Source organism: Microtus oregoni, unplaced genomic scaffold, assembly GCF_018167655.1.
Source record: "Microtus oregoni isolate MIOR12 unplaced genomic scaffold, Mior012 000006F_ref0000085, whole genome shotgun sequence".
NCBI lineage: Eukaryota > Metazoa > Chordata > Mammalia > Rodentia > Cricetidae > Microtus > Microtus oregoni.
In genome coordinates, this window is record NW_024543065.1 from 38,995,633 (window position 1) to 39,014,319 (window position 18,687).

Here is an 18,687-nt window from a genome sequence, read left to right on the forward strand (position 1 = left end):
TCTTCTGACCTGCAGGCAGATATGCAGGCAGAATACTATATAGATAATAAATCTTTTTAAAAAGAAATAAAAAAGAAGGAAGAAAGGAAGGAAAGAAAGAAAAAAAGAAAGAAAAAAAGAAAGAAAGAAGAGGGCAGCTTTGTGGAGACTGGCCAGTAGTCAAGTTATAAACTGATCCATAGCAAGGATGCACCCTGTGTTATTGTAATTCCATTCAGGATCCTGGTCAAGGACTGTCTTAGCTTTGTCTGGGGCAGTGGAATTAGTTTGGTGGATTTTGCCTGCAGGTGCCCTATCCTGGTCCCAGACTTACCTGTGCTCCTTGGGAAAAAGGTTGTTGGTGAGAATCATATAGACTAGACGTGAGGTTGTAAGATTGGGTAATATACTGTCATTCTTTAATCAAGGTGGAAGAAGTAGCAGTGTAGGTCCCCAAAGTCTCTTCTATTTGAGAGAGTTTCCATAACGAGAGGGGGATATGTACTCTGAAAAGGCCATCAGCCAGGCAACCTCCTACAAAGGTGAGAACTGTGGCCAGTTTAGGCCAGTTGGGACATGTAAAGGTGACCCTTGGTGGAGCTAGAGGACTAATAGATGCCAGTGGGCTGAAAGTGGATACCTGAATGGGTTGATTTGGGCAGCCTATCACTTAGGAGACAGAAAGGGAGACCAAAGAGTTCAAAGTGGTAAAGAAGGGACTGTGGGTGAAGGCCAATAAGACAGAGGCTTTAAGGCGTAATCAGAAATGGAAGAATCATCTGGTCTGGGCTTCATGGCTAGGAGTTGTTTTTTTTCCTAGTTGGCTTACACCACGTGGTTACTTTTTTTTTTTTTTACTTTTTTTTTTTAAGTTTTATTTTGAAACAGGTTTTGTTTGCGAAACAGCATTAGCCATCCTGAAACTCACTCTGTAGACCATACTAGCATAAACCCCACAGAGATCTGCATACCTCTGCCTCCTGAATGCTGGGATTAAAGACCTGCACTACACTACCACCTCATAGCTGCCTGGTCACTTTTAGTGATGGGAGTGAAATCACATGACAAAATTTACTCTTTTCAACCCTAACGATGGCTGCTAGCCACGTGGCTCTCTCTATCCCATTATGGGACAACAGGTAAAATGACAGCAAGCAACATGCTTCTTTTAAGGTTATATATGTGAAATGGATGCATTTTTCCTGTCAACTCAGGTATTATGAGCTAACCCTTTTGTTACAGCTTTTACAGGTTTTAAATTATACTCTATATGCTTACAAAATTTGAGATAAGATTTATACCTTAGCAAATGTTTTAGAGAGTTAAACTCAAACCAAAATTTTGAGTATAAGTATCAATAGTCCCCATGGGGAATGGTATGCTGCTTAATTTTGTTTTGCTCTCCTTTCTCTGTCACGTAGTCATGTGACTATCCTGATAAGGGCTGGACATTTTGGAGGAAACCTTTAAATAAACATGCTTGGTTTTAGAGGAGGGGAGCCTAACCGAACTTCAAAGCCATCTTTTAATTGAAATGGGACACCACAAAAAAAAAAATAGTCTAATGCCACTCACACCTAAAACCCACCAAATATCTATAAAACTGAATTTAGTAAGCTGAGGAAATGAAGGCTTAGAGATAGGAAATACTTGAGCCCTGGCTAAAGAGTGAAGATGCTGCAGGAGAGAGCTGAGAGACTACCAACTTTGGGTATGTGCACATAGCAGTTGATGCTGCAGGAGAGAGCTGAGAGACTACCAACTTTGGGTATGTGCACATAGCAGTTGAACCGATCCTTTGCTTTTTCCCTCTCCTGCTAGGTTTGGCTTCTGGCTTCCAAATTGCTTCACACTTACAGTTCCATTAACAATAACTGAAAAGTCCTGTGGGCTTGAGGGGGAGGGGACAAACCTGACAAGACCAGTGGGGCTTGGTACAGAGAAAAGAGAAATCGAGTATGGGGAATCTTTCCATTTCCCTGATCACTGACAGGATTTGTAATGATCCCGGATACTATTAGGTACGAGGGTGCTGTTAGTCAGCCCTCTGGTTGATTGTTTAAGGGGTATCGAGACTAAAGTTGCTAGCAAAAGCAAGTAAATTTGGGACCCTTTTGGTCAGCTATCAGGTAGAAAGTCTGGAGATTTTCTAAAAGATGAATGAATGAGAGGGTATGGGAGATAATGTTTCCATGGGTGAGAGAAGAGCATGGGATGAAAAATGTCACTGCTGCTTGTTTTCTCAGGTATCCCCAGGACTCAAGGAAGACCTGAGCCATTCAATGTGTCCTTACTGCATTCAGCAGGGGTCATGGACCTAGTCTTGCTAAGCTGAAGGAGAGAACTGGCACCTGGTACCAAGACTTTCCAGAAAGCAAGGAGTGCATAAGGTGAGGACAAAAACTAAACTTTAGGAGAGGGGTCTTATTCACAAAAAGAATTAGAAAATGGAGTCACAAAATCCACAGCAGCCTAGAGGAGCTAGGGAATGTGGGCAGCTCCAAACAGGAGATGGGAGAAGAAGCCAGGAAGTGGTGCATATAGTAACTCAGTTGGGCCTAAAGAAACTGCAGGATTGTAGCTTTAAGGGTGGGGAGCCAGGGTCAGGGGAAGAGGGCCAGCCATAGCCTTCAAACTCAGGGTACCTTCATTCCCAAGAGTCCAGAGGGGTGCTCTATGAACAGTGGTCACTTTCTTGAACTCAGGGAGGCATTTACACCAGTCAAAGTGGAAACACACTGAATTGCCTCTGGTGGATGGGTTACCATGCAATCTGTGTGCCAGAAGATGAGGATGAGTCTGTTGCAGGAGAGCCTGAGGTGAGGGATACTGTTCCAGTGCAGTTGAGACCCCAGGGGAAGTGCACCAATGTGTTACCGCTCTTAGGTGAAAGGCTTCCCAAGTGGCATTGTGAAAGCTCTGAGGGGAAAGGTTTCCTGAATTGCAAGTGTTACAGCTCTGCTCTCATGGGGAAGGTTTCTCCAATGCGAGTGTTGAAGCTCTGAAGAGAAAGGTATTCTTGTAGTTGGGTAGCAAGGAATACCAGAGTCACACCACATAGCAAACCTCAACCAAGAGTTTTATTTGGAGGCAAAATAAAAGAGGGTGTCTGCTTCTGCTTGGGAAGCAGTAGAGAGCTGACCAGAAGTCAGGGTTTATATAGTGTTTCATGGGGGCGGAACTTTCCATGTGGAGATTTCCAAGGTGAGGATTACTGTAATGGCATCCCCATCCTGTGTATATCTTTTTTGAGTGTTCATATCAATATAAATGATTTCCATCATTTAAATTTTAGCATCTTATAAAATTTGGAAAATTGGTGCCTCTAGGTTTGTATCTAGATCTACATTTGATATTTTTGGTAGGTTCTTTAGATTTTTTGTACTTTAATTGTTACTTTTCCCATTTCCTAAAATGATGCCTTCATGACTTCAATAAGAATTGCTTAGTATTTCTGCAGAGTTTTAAATCTCTCTTAATTGTAATCCTATTGATGTTACTTGCTCTTTCTTCAAGCCAATACTCAATTGTTTTTATTTGCATTGATATTAATAGATTTTGAAATCTCATTTTGCTCTTCTGAAAATTTTTGAACACTGTGCTTTCTCAAAATTTCATATCAACTTGGCATATTTTTTCTGTTTTTCAAAAAATTCCCCATTCCTGTTTAAATGAATTGTTTAAAATTCTTAAGTGAAAGTCACTATTCAATTTATTTTAATAAGAACATGAAAGCTGTGTGTGTCATTGTTCAACTGTAATATATGTATTCTGATTTCCACCTGCTTTTTCTATCACATGTTTGTTTGTCAAGAGAGTAGTTCAATTTTGCAGGAATGTACTATATGAGTCATTTCTTACAGAACCACATGTGTAATATAGTTAAATCATATGTGAGTTTTTGCTTGTATGATTATTGAAGAAGCTGTGTGCAACCTGTATGATGGCTGCATTAAGTTGGATTACCCCTGACATTGTGTCTCTGAGCTCTTTCTTTCATGTTGTCTGCAGGGTTTGTCATTGAAGAGAAATTTGAATATAGACCTTGACTTGACAGAGAGGGGATTTTGGTGCATATTAGGCATACTTATTTTTAAAATATTGAGTTTGTTTTATTTTTTTCTCATACATTACATCCCAACCACAGTTTCCCCTTCCTCCTCTTTTCCCAGTCCCATACCACCTCCTCTTTCTCACGGATATTCTTCTCCTTCATTTCCTTTGAAAAATAAAATTACAGGCTACCCAGACATATTAACCAAACACAGCTTACCAAGTTAAAATAAGACTAGGCACAAATCCTCATATCTAGACTGGATGATGCAAACCAGTAAGAGGAAACGTTTCCTAATAGAAAGTAAAAGAGTGTCCCAACACCACTGTTAGGAGTTCACCAAGAATACCAAGCTGGTCTGTTTTAACATGTATGCATAGATTCTAGCACAGACCCATACAGTGTCAGTGATTTTTGCTTTAGTCTCTGAGCAATTATGAACTGTTGTTGATTCTGTGAGCTGTGTTCTCATGGTGTCTTTGACCCCTCTAGCTCCTACAATTCTTCCTGTGCGTCTCTTGTGGAGGTCCCCTGGCTCCACCTAATGTTTGGCTGTGGGTCTCTGTATCATCTCCCATCAGTTGCTGTTTGCCATCTGTCTGATGATAATTAGGCTACAAACCAATCGATGAGTAAAGCAGAATTTCATTTGGAATCAGATCATTGATGTATTTGTTTGTTTTTGCCAGTTGTATTTGGTTTCATTTGCGGTCTCTGGGCTATCCAGTCTCTGTTTCCAGGCCCAAAGGCAATGTCATATGTGGGCTTCCTCTCATAGATGGGCCTCAAATTGGATCAGTAATTGGTTGAACACTCCCACAACTACTCCACCATTGCCCCAGCACGTCTTGCACACAGAACAGATTATAGGTTAAAGGTTTCCCCATTACTGGGATTCTTTGCCAGGTCACTCTTAAATTTCAGTGAGCTTCCACTGCACTAAGTTTTCATTGCCCCCAATCCTCTCTCACCCATTCCAATCATCTCTCTTAGTACTTTCCCCACGCTCCCACCTGATCCTTCTTGTTTCCATTCCCTCTAGCCTCAGTCCACCTGCAAAATTTATTTCTCCTCTGTGACTGTGGATTGTAGAATGATAATCCTTTACTTAACACCCTGTGTCTATTCATAAATGAGTATATATCATGTTTGTTTTTTCTGGGTATGGCGTACCCCAGTCAAGATAATATTTTCTTGTTTCATCTATTTGCCTAAAAATTTCATGTCATTGTTTATAACAGCTGAGTAATTTCCCATTGTGTAAATATACCACATTCCCTTTGTCTGTTCTTCAGCTGATGGACAACTAAGTTGTTTCCTATTTCTGTCTATTATAAACAAAGATACTAGGATCATAGATGAACAAGTCCCTTGTGGTAGGATGGTGCATCCTTTGGGTATTTATCCAAGAGTGGTATAACTGAATCTTGAGGTAGGTTGAGCCCCAGTTTTATGAAGAACCACAGTATTGATTTCCATAGTGACTGTATAAATTTGCATTCCCACAACCAATGGAGGAGTGTTCCCCTTAATCCACAGCCTCATCAGCATGAACTGTCACTTGTGTAGCTTAAGATGAAATCTCATAGTAGTTTTGACTTGCGTTTCCCTGATGGCTAAGAATGTTGAACATTTCTTGAAGTATTTCTAGTCATTTGAGATTCCTCTTTTGAGAATTGTGTTTAGATCCATAGCCCATTTTTAATTAAATTTTTTTGGTTAGTGAAATCTTGTTTCTTAAGTTCCTTATATATTTTGTATATTAGCCCTTTGTTGAAAGTAGAGTTGGTGACAGTCTTTTTCCATATGTAGGTTGTCATTTTCTTCTATTGGCAGTGTTGTTACCTTACAGAAGCTTTTTAATTTCATGAAGTCCTTAATAATTGGTTGTTTTCATACCTGCACTACTGGGTTTCTTTTCAGGAAGTTGTCTACTGTGCCAGTGCATTCAAGGCTAGTCTTTACTTTCTCTTCTTTTGGTTGAGCTTATATGGTTTTATGTTTAAGCCGTTGATCCACTTGGACTTGAGTTTTGTGCAGGGTGACAGATACAGGATCTATTTGCATTCTTCTACATGCCAGCCTCCAGTTAGACCAGCACCATTTATTGAAGATGCTGCTTTTCTCTCCCCATTGTGTATTTCTGGCTCCTTTATCAAAAGTCAGGTATCCATTAATTTATCAGGGACTTTGATTTGATTCCATTGAAAAAAAGTGTTTTTATGCCAGTATCATGTGGTTTTTATTACTATAGCTATTTAGTACAGCTTGAAATCAAGGATGGTTATATCTCTGAATGTTCTTTTATTGTACAGGTTTTTATTTTTTTAATCCTGGGGTTTTATTGTTGTTTTTTCATATGAAATTGATTGTTGTCCTTTAAGGTCTGTAAAGAATTGTGTTGGAATTTTTAAGGGGATTGTATGAATCAGTAGATTGATTTGTTAAGATAGCCATTTTTATTTTTTATTCTCTCATATTCTTGAGCATGGGAAATGTTTCAATCTTTTGACACCTTCATTTCTTTCTTTAAAGATTTGAAGGTTTTTCATAGGAGTCTTTCATTTGCTTGGTTAGAGTTAATGGAATATATTTCATATTATTTGTGGCTATTGTGAAGGGTATTGTTTAGTGATATTTTGTTTGTGTTTTAACAAATAAAGCTTGTCTTAAGATCAGAGAGGAAAACTAAGCCACTAGAGGCCAGGAAGTGGTGGCAGACACCTTTCATCTCAGGACTCAGGGGACAGATGGATCTCTGTTATTTCAAGACTACCTTGGACAACAAGAATTTGATCCTATCTGAAATAGAAACAGAACTCACCAAAGGTGATCCCAACAGTTGGGATAACACACCTTTAATCCCAGCACTAGGGAGGTGGAGAAAGGTGTGATATGGCTGGACAGAGAGAGGATTGTAAAGTGGTAGGAAACAGGAATTCAGTAAAGTCTGAGGAGGCAGTACATCTGAAACAGTCTGAGGAGAGAGTCAGTCTGAAGCAGTATGGGAATACAATCTGTGGAAGCAGTCTGAGGATAGGATCGCCCCTTTGGTCTGAATATTGGTAGAGGTAAGAACTCTAGTGGCTAGCTGTTCTGTTTCTCTGAGCCTTCATCTTTCACTCCCTCTGCTTCTCTGATCTTCAGCACTAACCCCTATATCTGACTCTGGGTTTTTATTATTAATAACAATTAGAGTTTTGCTACATCTGGTACCCAACTTTTGGGGTACAAATTAATGAAAAAGTCTGTTGCCATTGGCTTTGCAGCCACTGGCATAGGCCAGAGCTTCACTTGGCTAATACCCTTGATTAATACCCTAAAGTATTAATTAATACCCTTCACTTGGCTAATACTTGATTCATACCCTAAAGTCTAAGTTTTCCTTTCTTCTTTCCTGGTGGGCTTTCCCTGAACCCCCTTCTTAAGCTCCTTCCAAACTAGGTAGCTGCCCCGAAATCTTATCAGGCTTATACTCTTCTACATTGCAACAGTCAGACTTAGATCTGCATCATCATCGGCAGCAGATTTCGTGAGATAGTAGGGAATTCTTAAAGGGAAGAATTAGAGAGAAAAAAAAAAAGTGGGGAGAGATATTTCTCCCCACCTTTAAAAAATGGGATACACAATTACAACAATTCCAATAGAGGGCATTAAGTCTTGTATGATTACGCAATACATTTTTTTAAAATGCAACAATTGAATGAAGGGATAATCAACCTGGATTGACATAAATTTAGTTACCATTTAGATAATCCTTTTTGTCACTGATAATTCTTGGTTCATCTTGTAAAGAATTGTTTTGTATGAGTGCCAAGATACAGACAGGTCTTAGAAAAACTTAATAAAACAGATCATAAAGATATTCATACACAGAGCAATTTAAAGGAAAACCAACTTCAGCCTTGTATTATAAGGTTAGAGAGGAACAGCCAAAGGTTTTCAAACAACCAACCTTAATATATCCAGTAACCTTTCAGGAACCGCCAAATGATAGATATCCCTGAGGCTGTGTAAAGGTGAATAGACTCTTGTGGCAATGTTAGATTCAAGGAAGCCATATGTTAAACTCATGGTCAACTTGTAATAGAATTATCCTTAAAGATTAGAGAGACTTTGTTACAGCAATTTTGGAACCTGGTCCACAGTTACAATGGAGGGCCTGTTAGAAAGAAGAGACTAAGGCCATTGAACAATTTTGTAAAGCTAGAGGTATAGAAATCACCCAAGATCACCTTCTTGGAGAAGGAGAAAGGCAATCCATATATGATGCCCATACTCTGGTTTTATGGCATGCAGCATCTTTGAATTCTTGGGACAGAATTGAAGAAGTAGGAAAGAAGATTGAGTCACTTACTAAAAGCACACAGGGCCTGACAGAAACCTTCACTGATTTTTTACAGGGATTGACATCAGCAGTAAATAGAATAATAACGAATTCAGAAGCTAAACAAATAATAATTGAGTCTCTTGAAAATACGACTCACTTCTGGATTATGCGGAAGTTGTGGCAAAGGCAGACATTGAACTACTGAATGTAGTTCACAAGTAATATTCAAGATAACCCTTTGCTATTGGGAATCTCATTGAGGGACCTCTAGCAGGCCCCTATGCCAAATTTGATTCAGTTGTTTCCTGTTTTTGTAGAGGAAATTCCTTCTCAGAGCAATTAAAAAAGCCTAATGCCCGTAGTAAGAAACCATGCTGCTCTGGATGAGAGAACAGAAAATTCAGGAAAAACAGTAAAGTGGGTATTCTTGGAAACCTATGAATGAACAAAGATGAAAATTAAAAATAAGAAAGAATGATGTCAGTGACAGTCTGGTAAGCACAGGTGTGGATGTAAAAATAATTGCACCAAAATCTTGGCATCCAAATTGGCCTCTTCAGGACATAAATAGTCAGCTTTTAGGGACTGGAACTTTACCTCAAGTAAAACAGAGCCTGGGATGGCTCGGATGTATAGGGCCTAAAGGAAAGAGAGGAAAATTAAAAGCATATGTAGCTAACATACAAATGATGTGGGGATGTAATTTGTTACAACAATGAAATACTCAGATTAACATCATACCAATCTTAGAAACAGAGAGAAAATTAGTGTACATTTCTGGGAAAAATATTGGAAGGTATTATAAAGAACAATCACTGACCATTCAGGTTGTTCAAGAACAAGGCACAACAGCTGCTATTCTTTCCAAGACACCCACAACCCTAACTTTAAAATGGTTGGCAGACAAACCTGTATGGTTTGCACATTGGCCTTTAACACCAGAGAAACTGCAGGCCTTAGAGCTGCTGTTATAGGAGCAGGTAAATGCTCAGCATATTGAAGAATCAACCAGCCCTTGGAATTCTCCTGTATATGTTATTAAAAAGAAATCTGGAAAACGGAGAGTGGTACCCGCTTAGTAAGTTGATTCAGCCAGTGGGCTCTCTACTGCCTGGAATTTCTTTGCCTTCTCTACTAAGGATGACCTCTTATGCTTGTTGATTTAAAAGATTGTTTTTTGTCTGAATCTGTCCTACTGCATATCTGTAATTCTTTAGTGTCCAGGAGCACTTCTTAAAATGTTAAGGGTTTCTTAAAACCTTAAACTGCACCATTACTAGGGGAAATATGGTACTGCCTGCTTGCCCTGCCCAGCCCAGCATGGCAGAGCTGTTCACTTCCTCTGAGAGCCATGCCCACAGCCACATTCTCAGGCACACAGAATTATGAATAATAAAGAGTTATTTATTTAAGGGTAGACTCACAGATCACAATCCTCTGCTGGAACGAGAAACAGCAACTGAATCCCACAGCCAGAAAAGAGAGGCAGAAGCAAGAGAGAGAGCATGCGCTTCATAGCTGCATTTACAGTATAAGAGAGCATGTGGGCTGGTATCTTAGATGCTATTGACTGAAGGAGCAGAATGTGCTACCACAGCACCTCCCCCTTTTGTTTAAATAAGAGAGTTCTAAACCCAATACAAAACCATATACACTAGGAACAGATATCAAGTATAAGATTAGAATTTCAATCAGCATAAACAATATTTAGGAAGGAATATATGCCAAATGTTTTAATAAACATTTTATCCTAAGGAGTCTAAGTCTTGTATTGGAAATGGCTTGGCTAGATCCTAAGAGGGTGGTAACTATGACTATCTATTGTTCAACCCCATCGAAGGCCTGACTTTGTTTGCATTAGTAAACCAAGATCCATACCAATGCAAATCTCTATAGCATCTGGTGACGTTTGTTCTGTGGCGTTACAGTTTTTTATTTTTAAGATTTTCTTATCACATGACATTATTTTGTGAGTTTTTCTTTTTTTTTTTAGTATTCTTGTTGATAAAATTACTATTATTAATGTATTTTCTTTTAGTTTGAAATGGAAGTTTGCTCGATTTGTGTGTTGGACATAGTCTAGGACTCCTTAGCTGTCCTCTCTCTAATTATTATATAAAATAACACTCTGGTTTTTCTATGTATTCTTTGCCTCTAATTATGATATACAGTGCTGCATGAGTGAATGACGTTTATTACTTCATAAACTTCTTCCTGTGCCCTTTCTTCTCCATGATTTTTTAGGAGACAATGTCTCTTGGTGCAAAGATTAGGTTCATAGTCATTTTCTTTCTCCACTCAAAATATATCCTCCTGTGCTCTCTTGTCTATAGGAATGTTAAAAATTTTTCTGATATCATTTTGATTTTGAGCTCTTTTTATTTGGTTTGGCATTGTTCCCTACAGAGTTGGATTAATTTTAGCTTTGTACTTTTGACACCTTTATGTGAAATTTCAACAAGGATTCCCATCTTTTTTCCAGACACAGAAACTCAGAGGAGAACAACAAGAATGAGTGTTTTTCAGGTAAATGCACCTGAGGTCAGTGTCATGTTTACATTTCTATGACATTTGTTTTTATTATTAAAAGCACTCTAGACTTTAATTCTGTACCTCTGATAATGTTATCTAAAGTTTTCTTTTGTATGATTTATGTTCTTTTTCCACTCTGATAATCATGAGTAAGTCTATAGTTTTTTTTTTCACATGTATTGAACAGCTCTTCACATTATATTTTCATTCCATGTTTTACTTTGAGGACATAAATTCTTTTTTTTTTTTTTTTTTTTTGGTTTTTCGAGACAGGGTTTTCTCTGTGGTTTTGGAGCCTGTCCTGGAACTAGCTCTTGTAGACCAGGCTGGTCTCGAACTCACAGAGATCCACCTGCCTCTGCCTCCCGAGTGCTGGGATTAAAGGCGTGCGCCACCACCGCCCGGCAGGACATAAATTCTTTAAGACCTGCAATTCTTAAAATAATCTATTGCAAATGATACCCAAAGAAATATATTGGTGGCCAGCATCTACATAGGATAGACGTTTGTCCTTTTATATTAGTGATGAAAGATTGCATTTCTGGGATGGTCAGATTTTCAGATCCAGAAAATGAATGTGGACAAGCAAATATATGGACTTTTAAAATTATGCCATTGAGCCATTTATGGAAATGTAGAATTAGAAGAGCTTCGCTGTCTTGAATTCCAATAATACATATATTAGCACCCTAGAGAGTATAGGTGATGAAAGGAATAGTACACTGCCTGACCCATTAGTTCTAGCCTCTTATTGGCTAACTCTCACATCTTGATTAACCCATTTCTAATAATCTGTATGTCACCATGTGACAGTGGCTTACCGGGAGAGATTCAGCATGTCTGACCTGGTGGCTGGCTCCATGGTAGCTCTCTTAGCCTGCCTCCTTTTCAGCATCCTGTTCTGTCTACTCTGCCCACCTAAGGGCTGCCCTATCAAAAGGCCAAGGCAGCTTCTTTATTCAACCAATGAAAACAACACATAGAAAGAAGACCCTTCTACACCAATGCGGATTGTAGTATGCCAGTTTTTCCTTTTGAAATTTACATTACCCAGTGATGATGGGTGTGTTACTAACTGAAATTCATCTGAGGAAAAGTCCTGACCATATCATTCTTAATTCTCAATTGTAAGTCGTCAATAGACCGATATTTTAATCTTCAGACCAATTGTTTTAATATTTCAGTAGGGCCTAAGCACCACTGTCTCCACCTTTGTGTTGTATCATATGGCATATATTAGCAAGAATTTTCTGGAGAGAATTGAATTGGTGCTGTACATAAGCCATCAATTTTGAAGAATCATCAGATGTCCTACTTAATCACTTTACTCTTTGCTATTGGTAGTATAAGCTCCTCCACCTTGTTTTTCCTCTTCCTGAAGCTTTGTATTACATAGAATGGGATTCCAGAGTACTGTGGTGATTGGCAGGTTTCTATTTCTCTTTTTAAAGCAAGATTTTATTTAAGTATATGAATGTTCTTTTGCATAATTTTATGCAAACTGCATGATACATTATGTGAATCCCTGAGGTCAGCACCAGAGCCTTGACACTTGAGTCAGAGACTGTAATGAGCTGCCATGTGTGTAGAGAAAATTAAATTAGATTTCTCTGCAGGAACAGTAAGTGCCTTTACATCTGGGCCATTTCCTTTGCCCTAAGATTACATTCCTGTTGTATGTTTGTGAGACAGATAGTACAGAACCTGGCATCTTCTAGTTTGTGGGTAATGAAGGAAGAATTATAAATGACATTTAAAATCCTGCTAGATGACTGAGCTCAGATACTGAAAAAAAAAATAGAGTTGAAATTAAAAGGCTTGAGTTTTTAATTGAGCCAATCTCATGAATAACAATGTATTCAAAATTAATGAAATGAGTGTAATTCTCAAAAACTTAATACATTAGCTTCAGTTAGAAAAAATGTTTCTACTTTCTATGAGTGCATTGTTCTATGCTGCTATTTATTTACACATATATTTCTAGCTATTCTATAGTGAAACACCATACAAAATTTATGAAATTATAATTATCTAAACTGTTGTGTCAATTTTCAAAAATTAGCACATTTAATTTTGTCTATTGCTGCTTTTTTATTTACTTAATGGTTGTGAAAATATTCTCATAAAATAACTGCACAAAGTATTTTGAGTCTATTGTTTAGAATATTAGATGCATACACTGGTGGTACAGTCCTTACTGTTTAAAGAAAACACTGATTTAAATTCATAAATAAATTTGCATTCCATATTCTATTCCTTTGTATTAGAAATGGTGCAACAAGAGGCCAGCCTGGTCTACAGAGCTAATTCCAGGACAGGCTCCAAAGCCACAGAGAAACCCTGTCTCGAAAAACCAAAAAAAAAAAAAAAAAAAAAAAAAAGAAATGGTGCAACAATAGCAAAGTTGATACTTGTAGAATTTGGAAGCACAGTTCAGTTTTGCTCACCATACTTACATTGACCCAAGGATCCTACTTGATATTAACACATACTTCCTATAGGTAAATTCCTGCACGAAGACCTCACAAGTATGTGATATTCCCTGAAAGTTTGCTCATTGTGAAACTATTAGGTCATCTTTTTTATAGAGATAGAAAATACAACATAGACAATGACTTTTTGAAATCATCTATTAGTACAATTAAATTTAAGTTTTAGTTTTTGTAAGTGGGTGTATTTGCTTGAACATGTAAGTGTGTATTATGTAAGCCTCCTATCTGTTTAGTTCAGAAGCGAACATGGGATTTCATGGAATTGGGGTTAAAGTCTGTTGTGTAGTGCCATGAATATACTCAGAACCAAACTACATTTTAAAGGATTGTAAGTCGTTACTGACTCCAAACAACAGAGACCATTTTCAAATGTGGAGATTATAGGGAATCTTTTATCTGCTGCTACGGTCTTAGAAAATGTCATGAAGGAGAGAGACCTTAAGATTATAAGCATTGTCAGTCTATACACTGTGATTAACAACTAACACATTTCTTTAGCCCTTATAGAAAATTTTGAACAAATTTGAACAACTTGTCTTTGAATAAATGCCATGCCTTATCTATGTCACAGAAAATATCTGTAGTTCTTCAGCCTCTTTTACCTAGGAACGTATTTTGTCCAGCCACACATAGTATATAGATAATTTTCTATTACAGACTCTGTTAACATTCAGGGATGTGGCTGTGGATCTCTCGCAGGAGGAATGGGAATGTCTAGATCATGCTCAGAGGGCATTGTACTTGGATGTTATGTTGGAGAATTATAACAATCTAGTCTTTGTAGGTAAGAATGCTTTTTTTTCTGGAATTCCTGATTCATCATTTTTATTTACCTACTTCGTTTAATATGTAATCTATCTTAATGGTCTAGACACTTCCAGAAATAATGGAAATTCTGGTTATTCACTTCATTTTTTTCATGGTGCAGTTTACATTATTCTGTGTTCCGTAGAAGTGTAGATAATGCTATATTCTGTGTGATCACTCTAGCTGCTCCTATCTAGTTTTAAAAGAAAATATGAAAGTTCAAAGGAAATTGAATATTCAGAGCATGGAAATGTATTGCATTACACATAATAATTGGAATATTTTTATGTTATTATTGAATTAAACTATTGACCTATTTTTGATTTTTAAATTTCAGGAGGTTTAAATAATGAGAGCTGTGGGTAGTGAGCATGGCTTTTTGTTTATTATTTAGTTTTTGAGATGTATTCTCTATGTTTAACCCTGAAACTGAATAATTTAATCATAGCAATGTGAATGCTGAATCAAGAGGATATGTTGAATTCCATTACAGCCTGGGTTACAAAATGAGTTCTTATCTGACCAAAGCTACCCAGTGTGACTCTGTCTCAAAAACATGTACAAGAAAATAGAGGAACATTGTTGAGCAGGAGGTCCTCTATTTATTGCTTGACCACTATTTGTCCTATCTTCTGCAATGTACACAGTGTAGATAAAAATGAGATTACTGTCAGTTCTTGTGGTTTGATATAGATCAGAGTTGAGGTTCTTCTGAACATTGCTTTAGCCATGCGAGACAGAAGACCTAGGGTGAGGGCTCTATCCCTGAGAATTGCTAGTTATGTTTCTTAAAAAACTTAAGGCAAATCAGTTAAGTTTCTTACTCATGCATTAATCCCTGTCTTCCTTCATTGTGCTAATTTTTCAGGCAACCATTGCATATGTTATAATTATGAGAAAGTCTTGGATCAAAGCTCAGAGCACATTGTCCATCAGCATGTATATACCAAAGAGAATCCTTATAAATACAATGAGCCTGACAAAGGAATTCATAAATTCTCCAAGTATAATCATAATGCTAGGGATAGAACAAAAGTCTGCAACAAGTACATATTTGGTAACCACCGAGACTCTTCTGTGGAATCATTACACTTATACAGCCATAAATGTGGAAACCCTGAAGAAGCTTGCAAAATTAATGACTGTGTAAACTGTTTAAATTTGTGTTTCATCATTAGTCAGAATCAAAGAGTACACACGGGACAGAAAGAACACAGAAATACAGAGAATGATCAATCTTTTGACCCTAAGCATGAACTCATGCTAGAAAGAACGAATAGTGTGAAGAAACCCCACCAAAGCCATAAATGTGGAAAATGCTTCAAGACAGACTCAAGCCTTAGTAGATATCAGAGAGGTCATAATAAACAGAAATTCTGTAAATGTACACAATGTAGTAAATCCTTTCTACATTTGTCACAAATCAAAGTACACTGCAAGGTCCATTGTGGAGAAAAAACCTACAGTACAGAGTGTCCTAAGTGCTTCTCTCATACATCAGAATTTAAAAAAAGACATTGCAGATTGCATTCTGGAGAGAATACCTACGAATATAGTGAATGTGACAAATCCTCTATCAGTACCTCAGAACATAGAATGCACCCGAAAGTTCTTACTGGAGAGAAACCTTACCAATGTAGTGAATGTGACAAATCCTTTACCAAGAAAGACCATCTTAGAACTCATCAGAGAATTCATAAACAAAAGGATCCATATAAATGTAATGAATGTCACAAATACTTTACCCAGAAAAGCAGTCTTAGAACACATCAGAGAATTCATATAGGAAAGAAGCCTTATAAATGTAGTGAATGTGACAAATCCTTTACCCAGAGAGGCCATCTTACTAATCATCAGAGAGTCCATACAGGAGAGAAACCTTACAAATGTAATGAATGTGACAAATCCTTTACCAAGAAAGACCATCTTAGAATTCATTACAGAATTCATACTGGAGAGAAACCATATAAATGTAATGAATGTGAGAAGTCCTTTACTCAGAAGAGCAGTCTTAGAACTCATCAGAGACTTCATATGGGAGAGAAACCTTACAAATGTAGTGAATGTGATACATGCTTTACCCAGATAGGCCACCTTAGAATTCATCAGAGAATTCATACAGGAGTGAAACCTTACAAATGTAATGAATGTGACAAATCCTTTACCACGAAAGACCACCTTAGAATTCATCAAAGACTTCATACAGGAGAGAAACCTTATAAATGTAGTGAATGTTACAAATCATTTATCAGTTGCTCAAATCTTAGAAAACATCAGCGAATTCATATAGAAGAGAAACCTTACAAATATAGTCAATGCAAAAACTCATTTCCCACAGAAATCACCCAGAGAACACATCAAAGAATTTATACAGGAGAGGAACGTGATAATGTAATATATGAGGAAAACCCTTTTTTGTCTCTCAAGTCTACAGAAACATCTGAAAATTCACACAGGGGAGAAAAGTTTCCATAGCAAATATTGTGGCATAATCTTTATACTCTGACTCAGCAAAACCTGAAGGATGTACTGGTATATGGCAATTTCTTGGAGTCTGTATTGATCCATATTGGATGAGAGCTGAATAAGACAGGAAATGTACACCTCAAAATAACTTCAAGAAATTCCTGAAGCTGACAGGATTCAGTATGTTTAACTCAAATGGAAAAGCTCAGATCATACTGCTCAAATTTGATAAAATGATTCACCAAGATAGTATGCTCTTTAACGTGTACAGGTGTACAGTGTGCTCCAGGTGTCCTGAATTTATATGCTGTATCCCATGCTGATTTGGAGCTTCATGATTACAACTGTCTTTGAGTCCCCTGTGCTTCAGTAAACATCACTTTCTCATATTCCTCTAACCCCAAAATAAAGCTGATTGGTTCAACAAGTTTGGCTTGGTTCTTTTTTCAGTTCCTTGTTGGGGTGAGTAGATACCTATGTAGGTTCCATCTCCCCAGGAATAGGGTCTCATTAAATATGTTCTGAAGTAATTGTTCCTTGAAATTTGTGGTATGATGGAGAATAGATTTTGGAGAGAAAGCATTTTAGTTACCAAACTAAGTAAGCCTGGGTCAGTGAAACACATCCAAACTGGGCTGTGTCCCTTCATGGCTCTGAATTACACGATTCAACAAAACGCACCCTTAAAACAAGGCTCCCCATGATCTAGTAATGCACACATTGTGGTGATCTGTTCTACTGTGCAATGCCTGTGCCTGTGTTACTTTCAGTAGTTTGTGCTCCACTGTAACATATGCAAGCCGGCAAGGGCCTGGAGATTGAAAGAACACAAGAGACCTGGGTCATTTGAAAGATCAGCCATATACCATTTATTTAAACTTAGGAAAAACCCTATATACCTATCTCCTGCACAAGGAATTTCCCCCAGGCAGGTGAGAAATTACCATGCCCAAGATAGAGTAAACAATTAGTAATAGCTAATCACCAGGCACTGCAGAGGGAGCACAGGAACAAACAAGATGTTTTAACTGACTCGCCAGAAACTCAAGATGAAACCTGGGAGCAGGGGTAGACCCATGGGCCCTACACTGCTGTACTTTAGAATTCCATTCTACAAGCCCTAAGGAATACATTGAACTTCAGTTCTTTTTGTTAAATCATTTAAAGAATGCTATTATAGACATCCTGGAAAATTCATCATGAAACATAATAAGGCTTTACAATGGACTCATTTTCAACTTAATGTCATGGGTCAATCTTTCTGAACCTATCATGAAAAACTATGAAGTAGACACAATCTCCATTCTCTTGTTAGCTTAGAAATCCACAAAAATGTGCTGGAAGATTCTTTTGAAGAGCTGAGAATGGCTGAAAAATATTTAGTCCAATCCGAAAGCATTTTATAAGTAGGAAGATGCAGACATTTCTGTCCATTGGACAAAACAGTATGTTACAGTGGGCAAAACCATCCTATTATGTAAAATTTTCACAGATTTTAATAAGAGAAAAATTATATTCAACTCATAAGAAAATATGGTTGGGGAATTCTCAGTATTGGAGTTTGTTGACATACGAGCTAATACAACCTTGAGTAAATTCAAGCTGTAGGTTTCAAGTAGTCATACTTTGTATTAGTTGCTGGTGTGCCAGGAACATTGAACTGTAGAACTCTAACACAACTTTAAAATCATTTCTGACAACTCAAATCTCAGCAATAGTGCTTCCCCTTTCCCCTCTGGGAACCAAGGACCTAACAATTGCCCACACACCTAACAATTGTTGGGAACTTGACATCATCTCCCTGAGTCCTTGTGAATGTTCTCCAAATAGAATTCAGTTATTGAATAGGGGCAAGATAACCCTTATATGTTGACTCAGTTCCTGAGAAACGGGGTCCAAATAGAATTCAGTTATTGAATAGGGGCAAGATAACCCTTATATGTTGACTCAGTTCCTGAGAAACGGGGTCAAAGTGACCTCTTACCTCATCTGATCTGGCAACCGCTCTCCAGCCAATTATTGATAGT

At 37.7% G+C, this 18,687-nt stretch overlaps 1 protein-coding gene across 1 annotated transcript; it reads left to right on the forward strand.

The window, feature by feature from the left end:
* Nucleotides 1–1,071: 1,071 nt before the first annotated feature.
* LOC121449792 (zinc finger protein 2-like) lies at nt 1,072–17,075 on the forward strand. Its single transcript, XM_041654468.1, has 4 exons — nt 1,072–1,118; nt 2,286–2,369; nt 10,846–10,889; nt 15,063–17,075. Exons 1-4 carry the CDS (start codon nt 1,072–1,074, stop codon nt 16,667–16,669), a joined length of 1,782 nt encoding a protein of 593 aa, XP_041510402.1. The 3' UTR covers nt 16,670–17,075.
* Nucleotides 17,076–18,687: the final 1,612 nt, after the last annotated feature.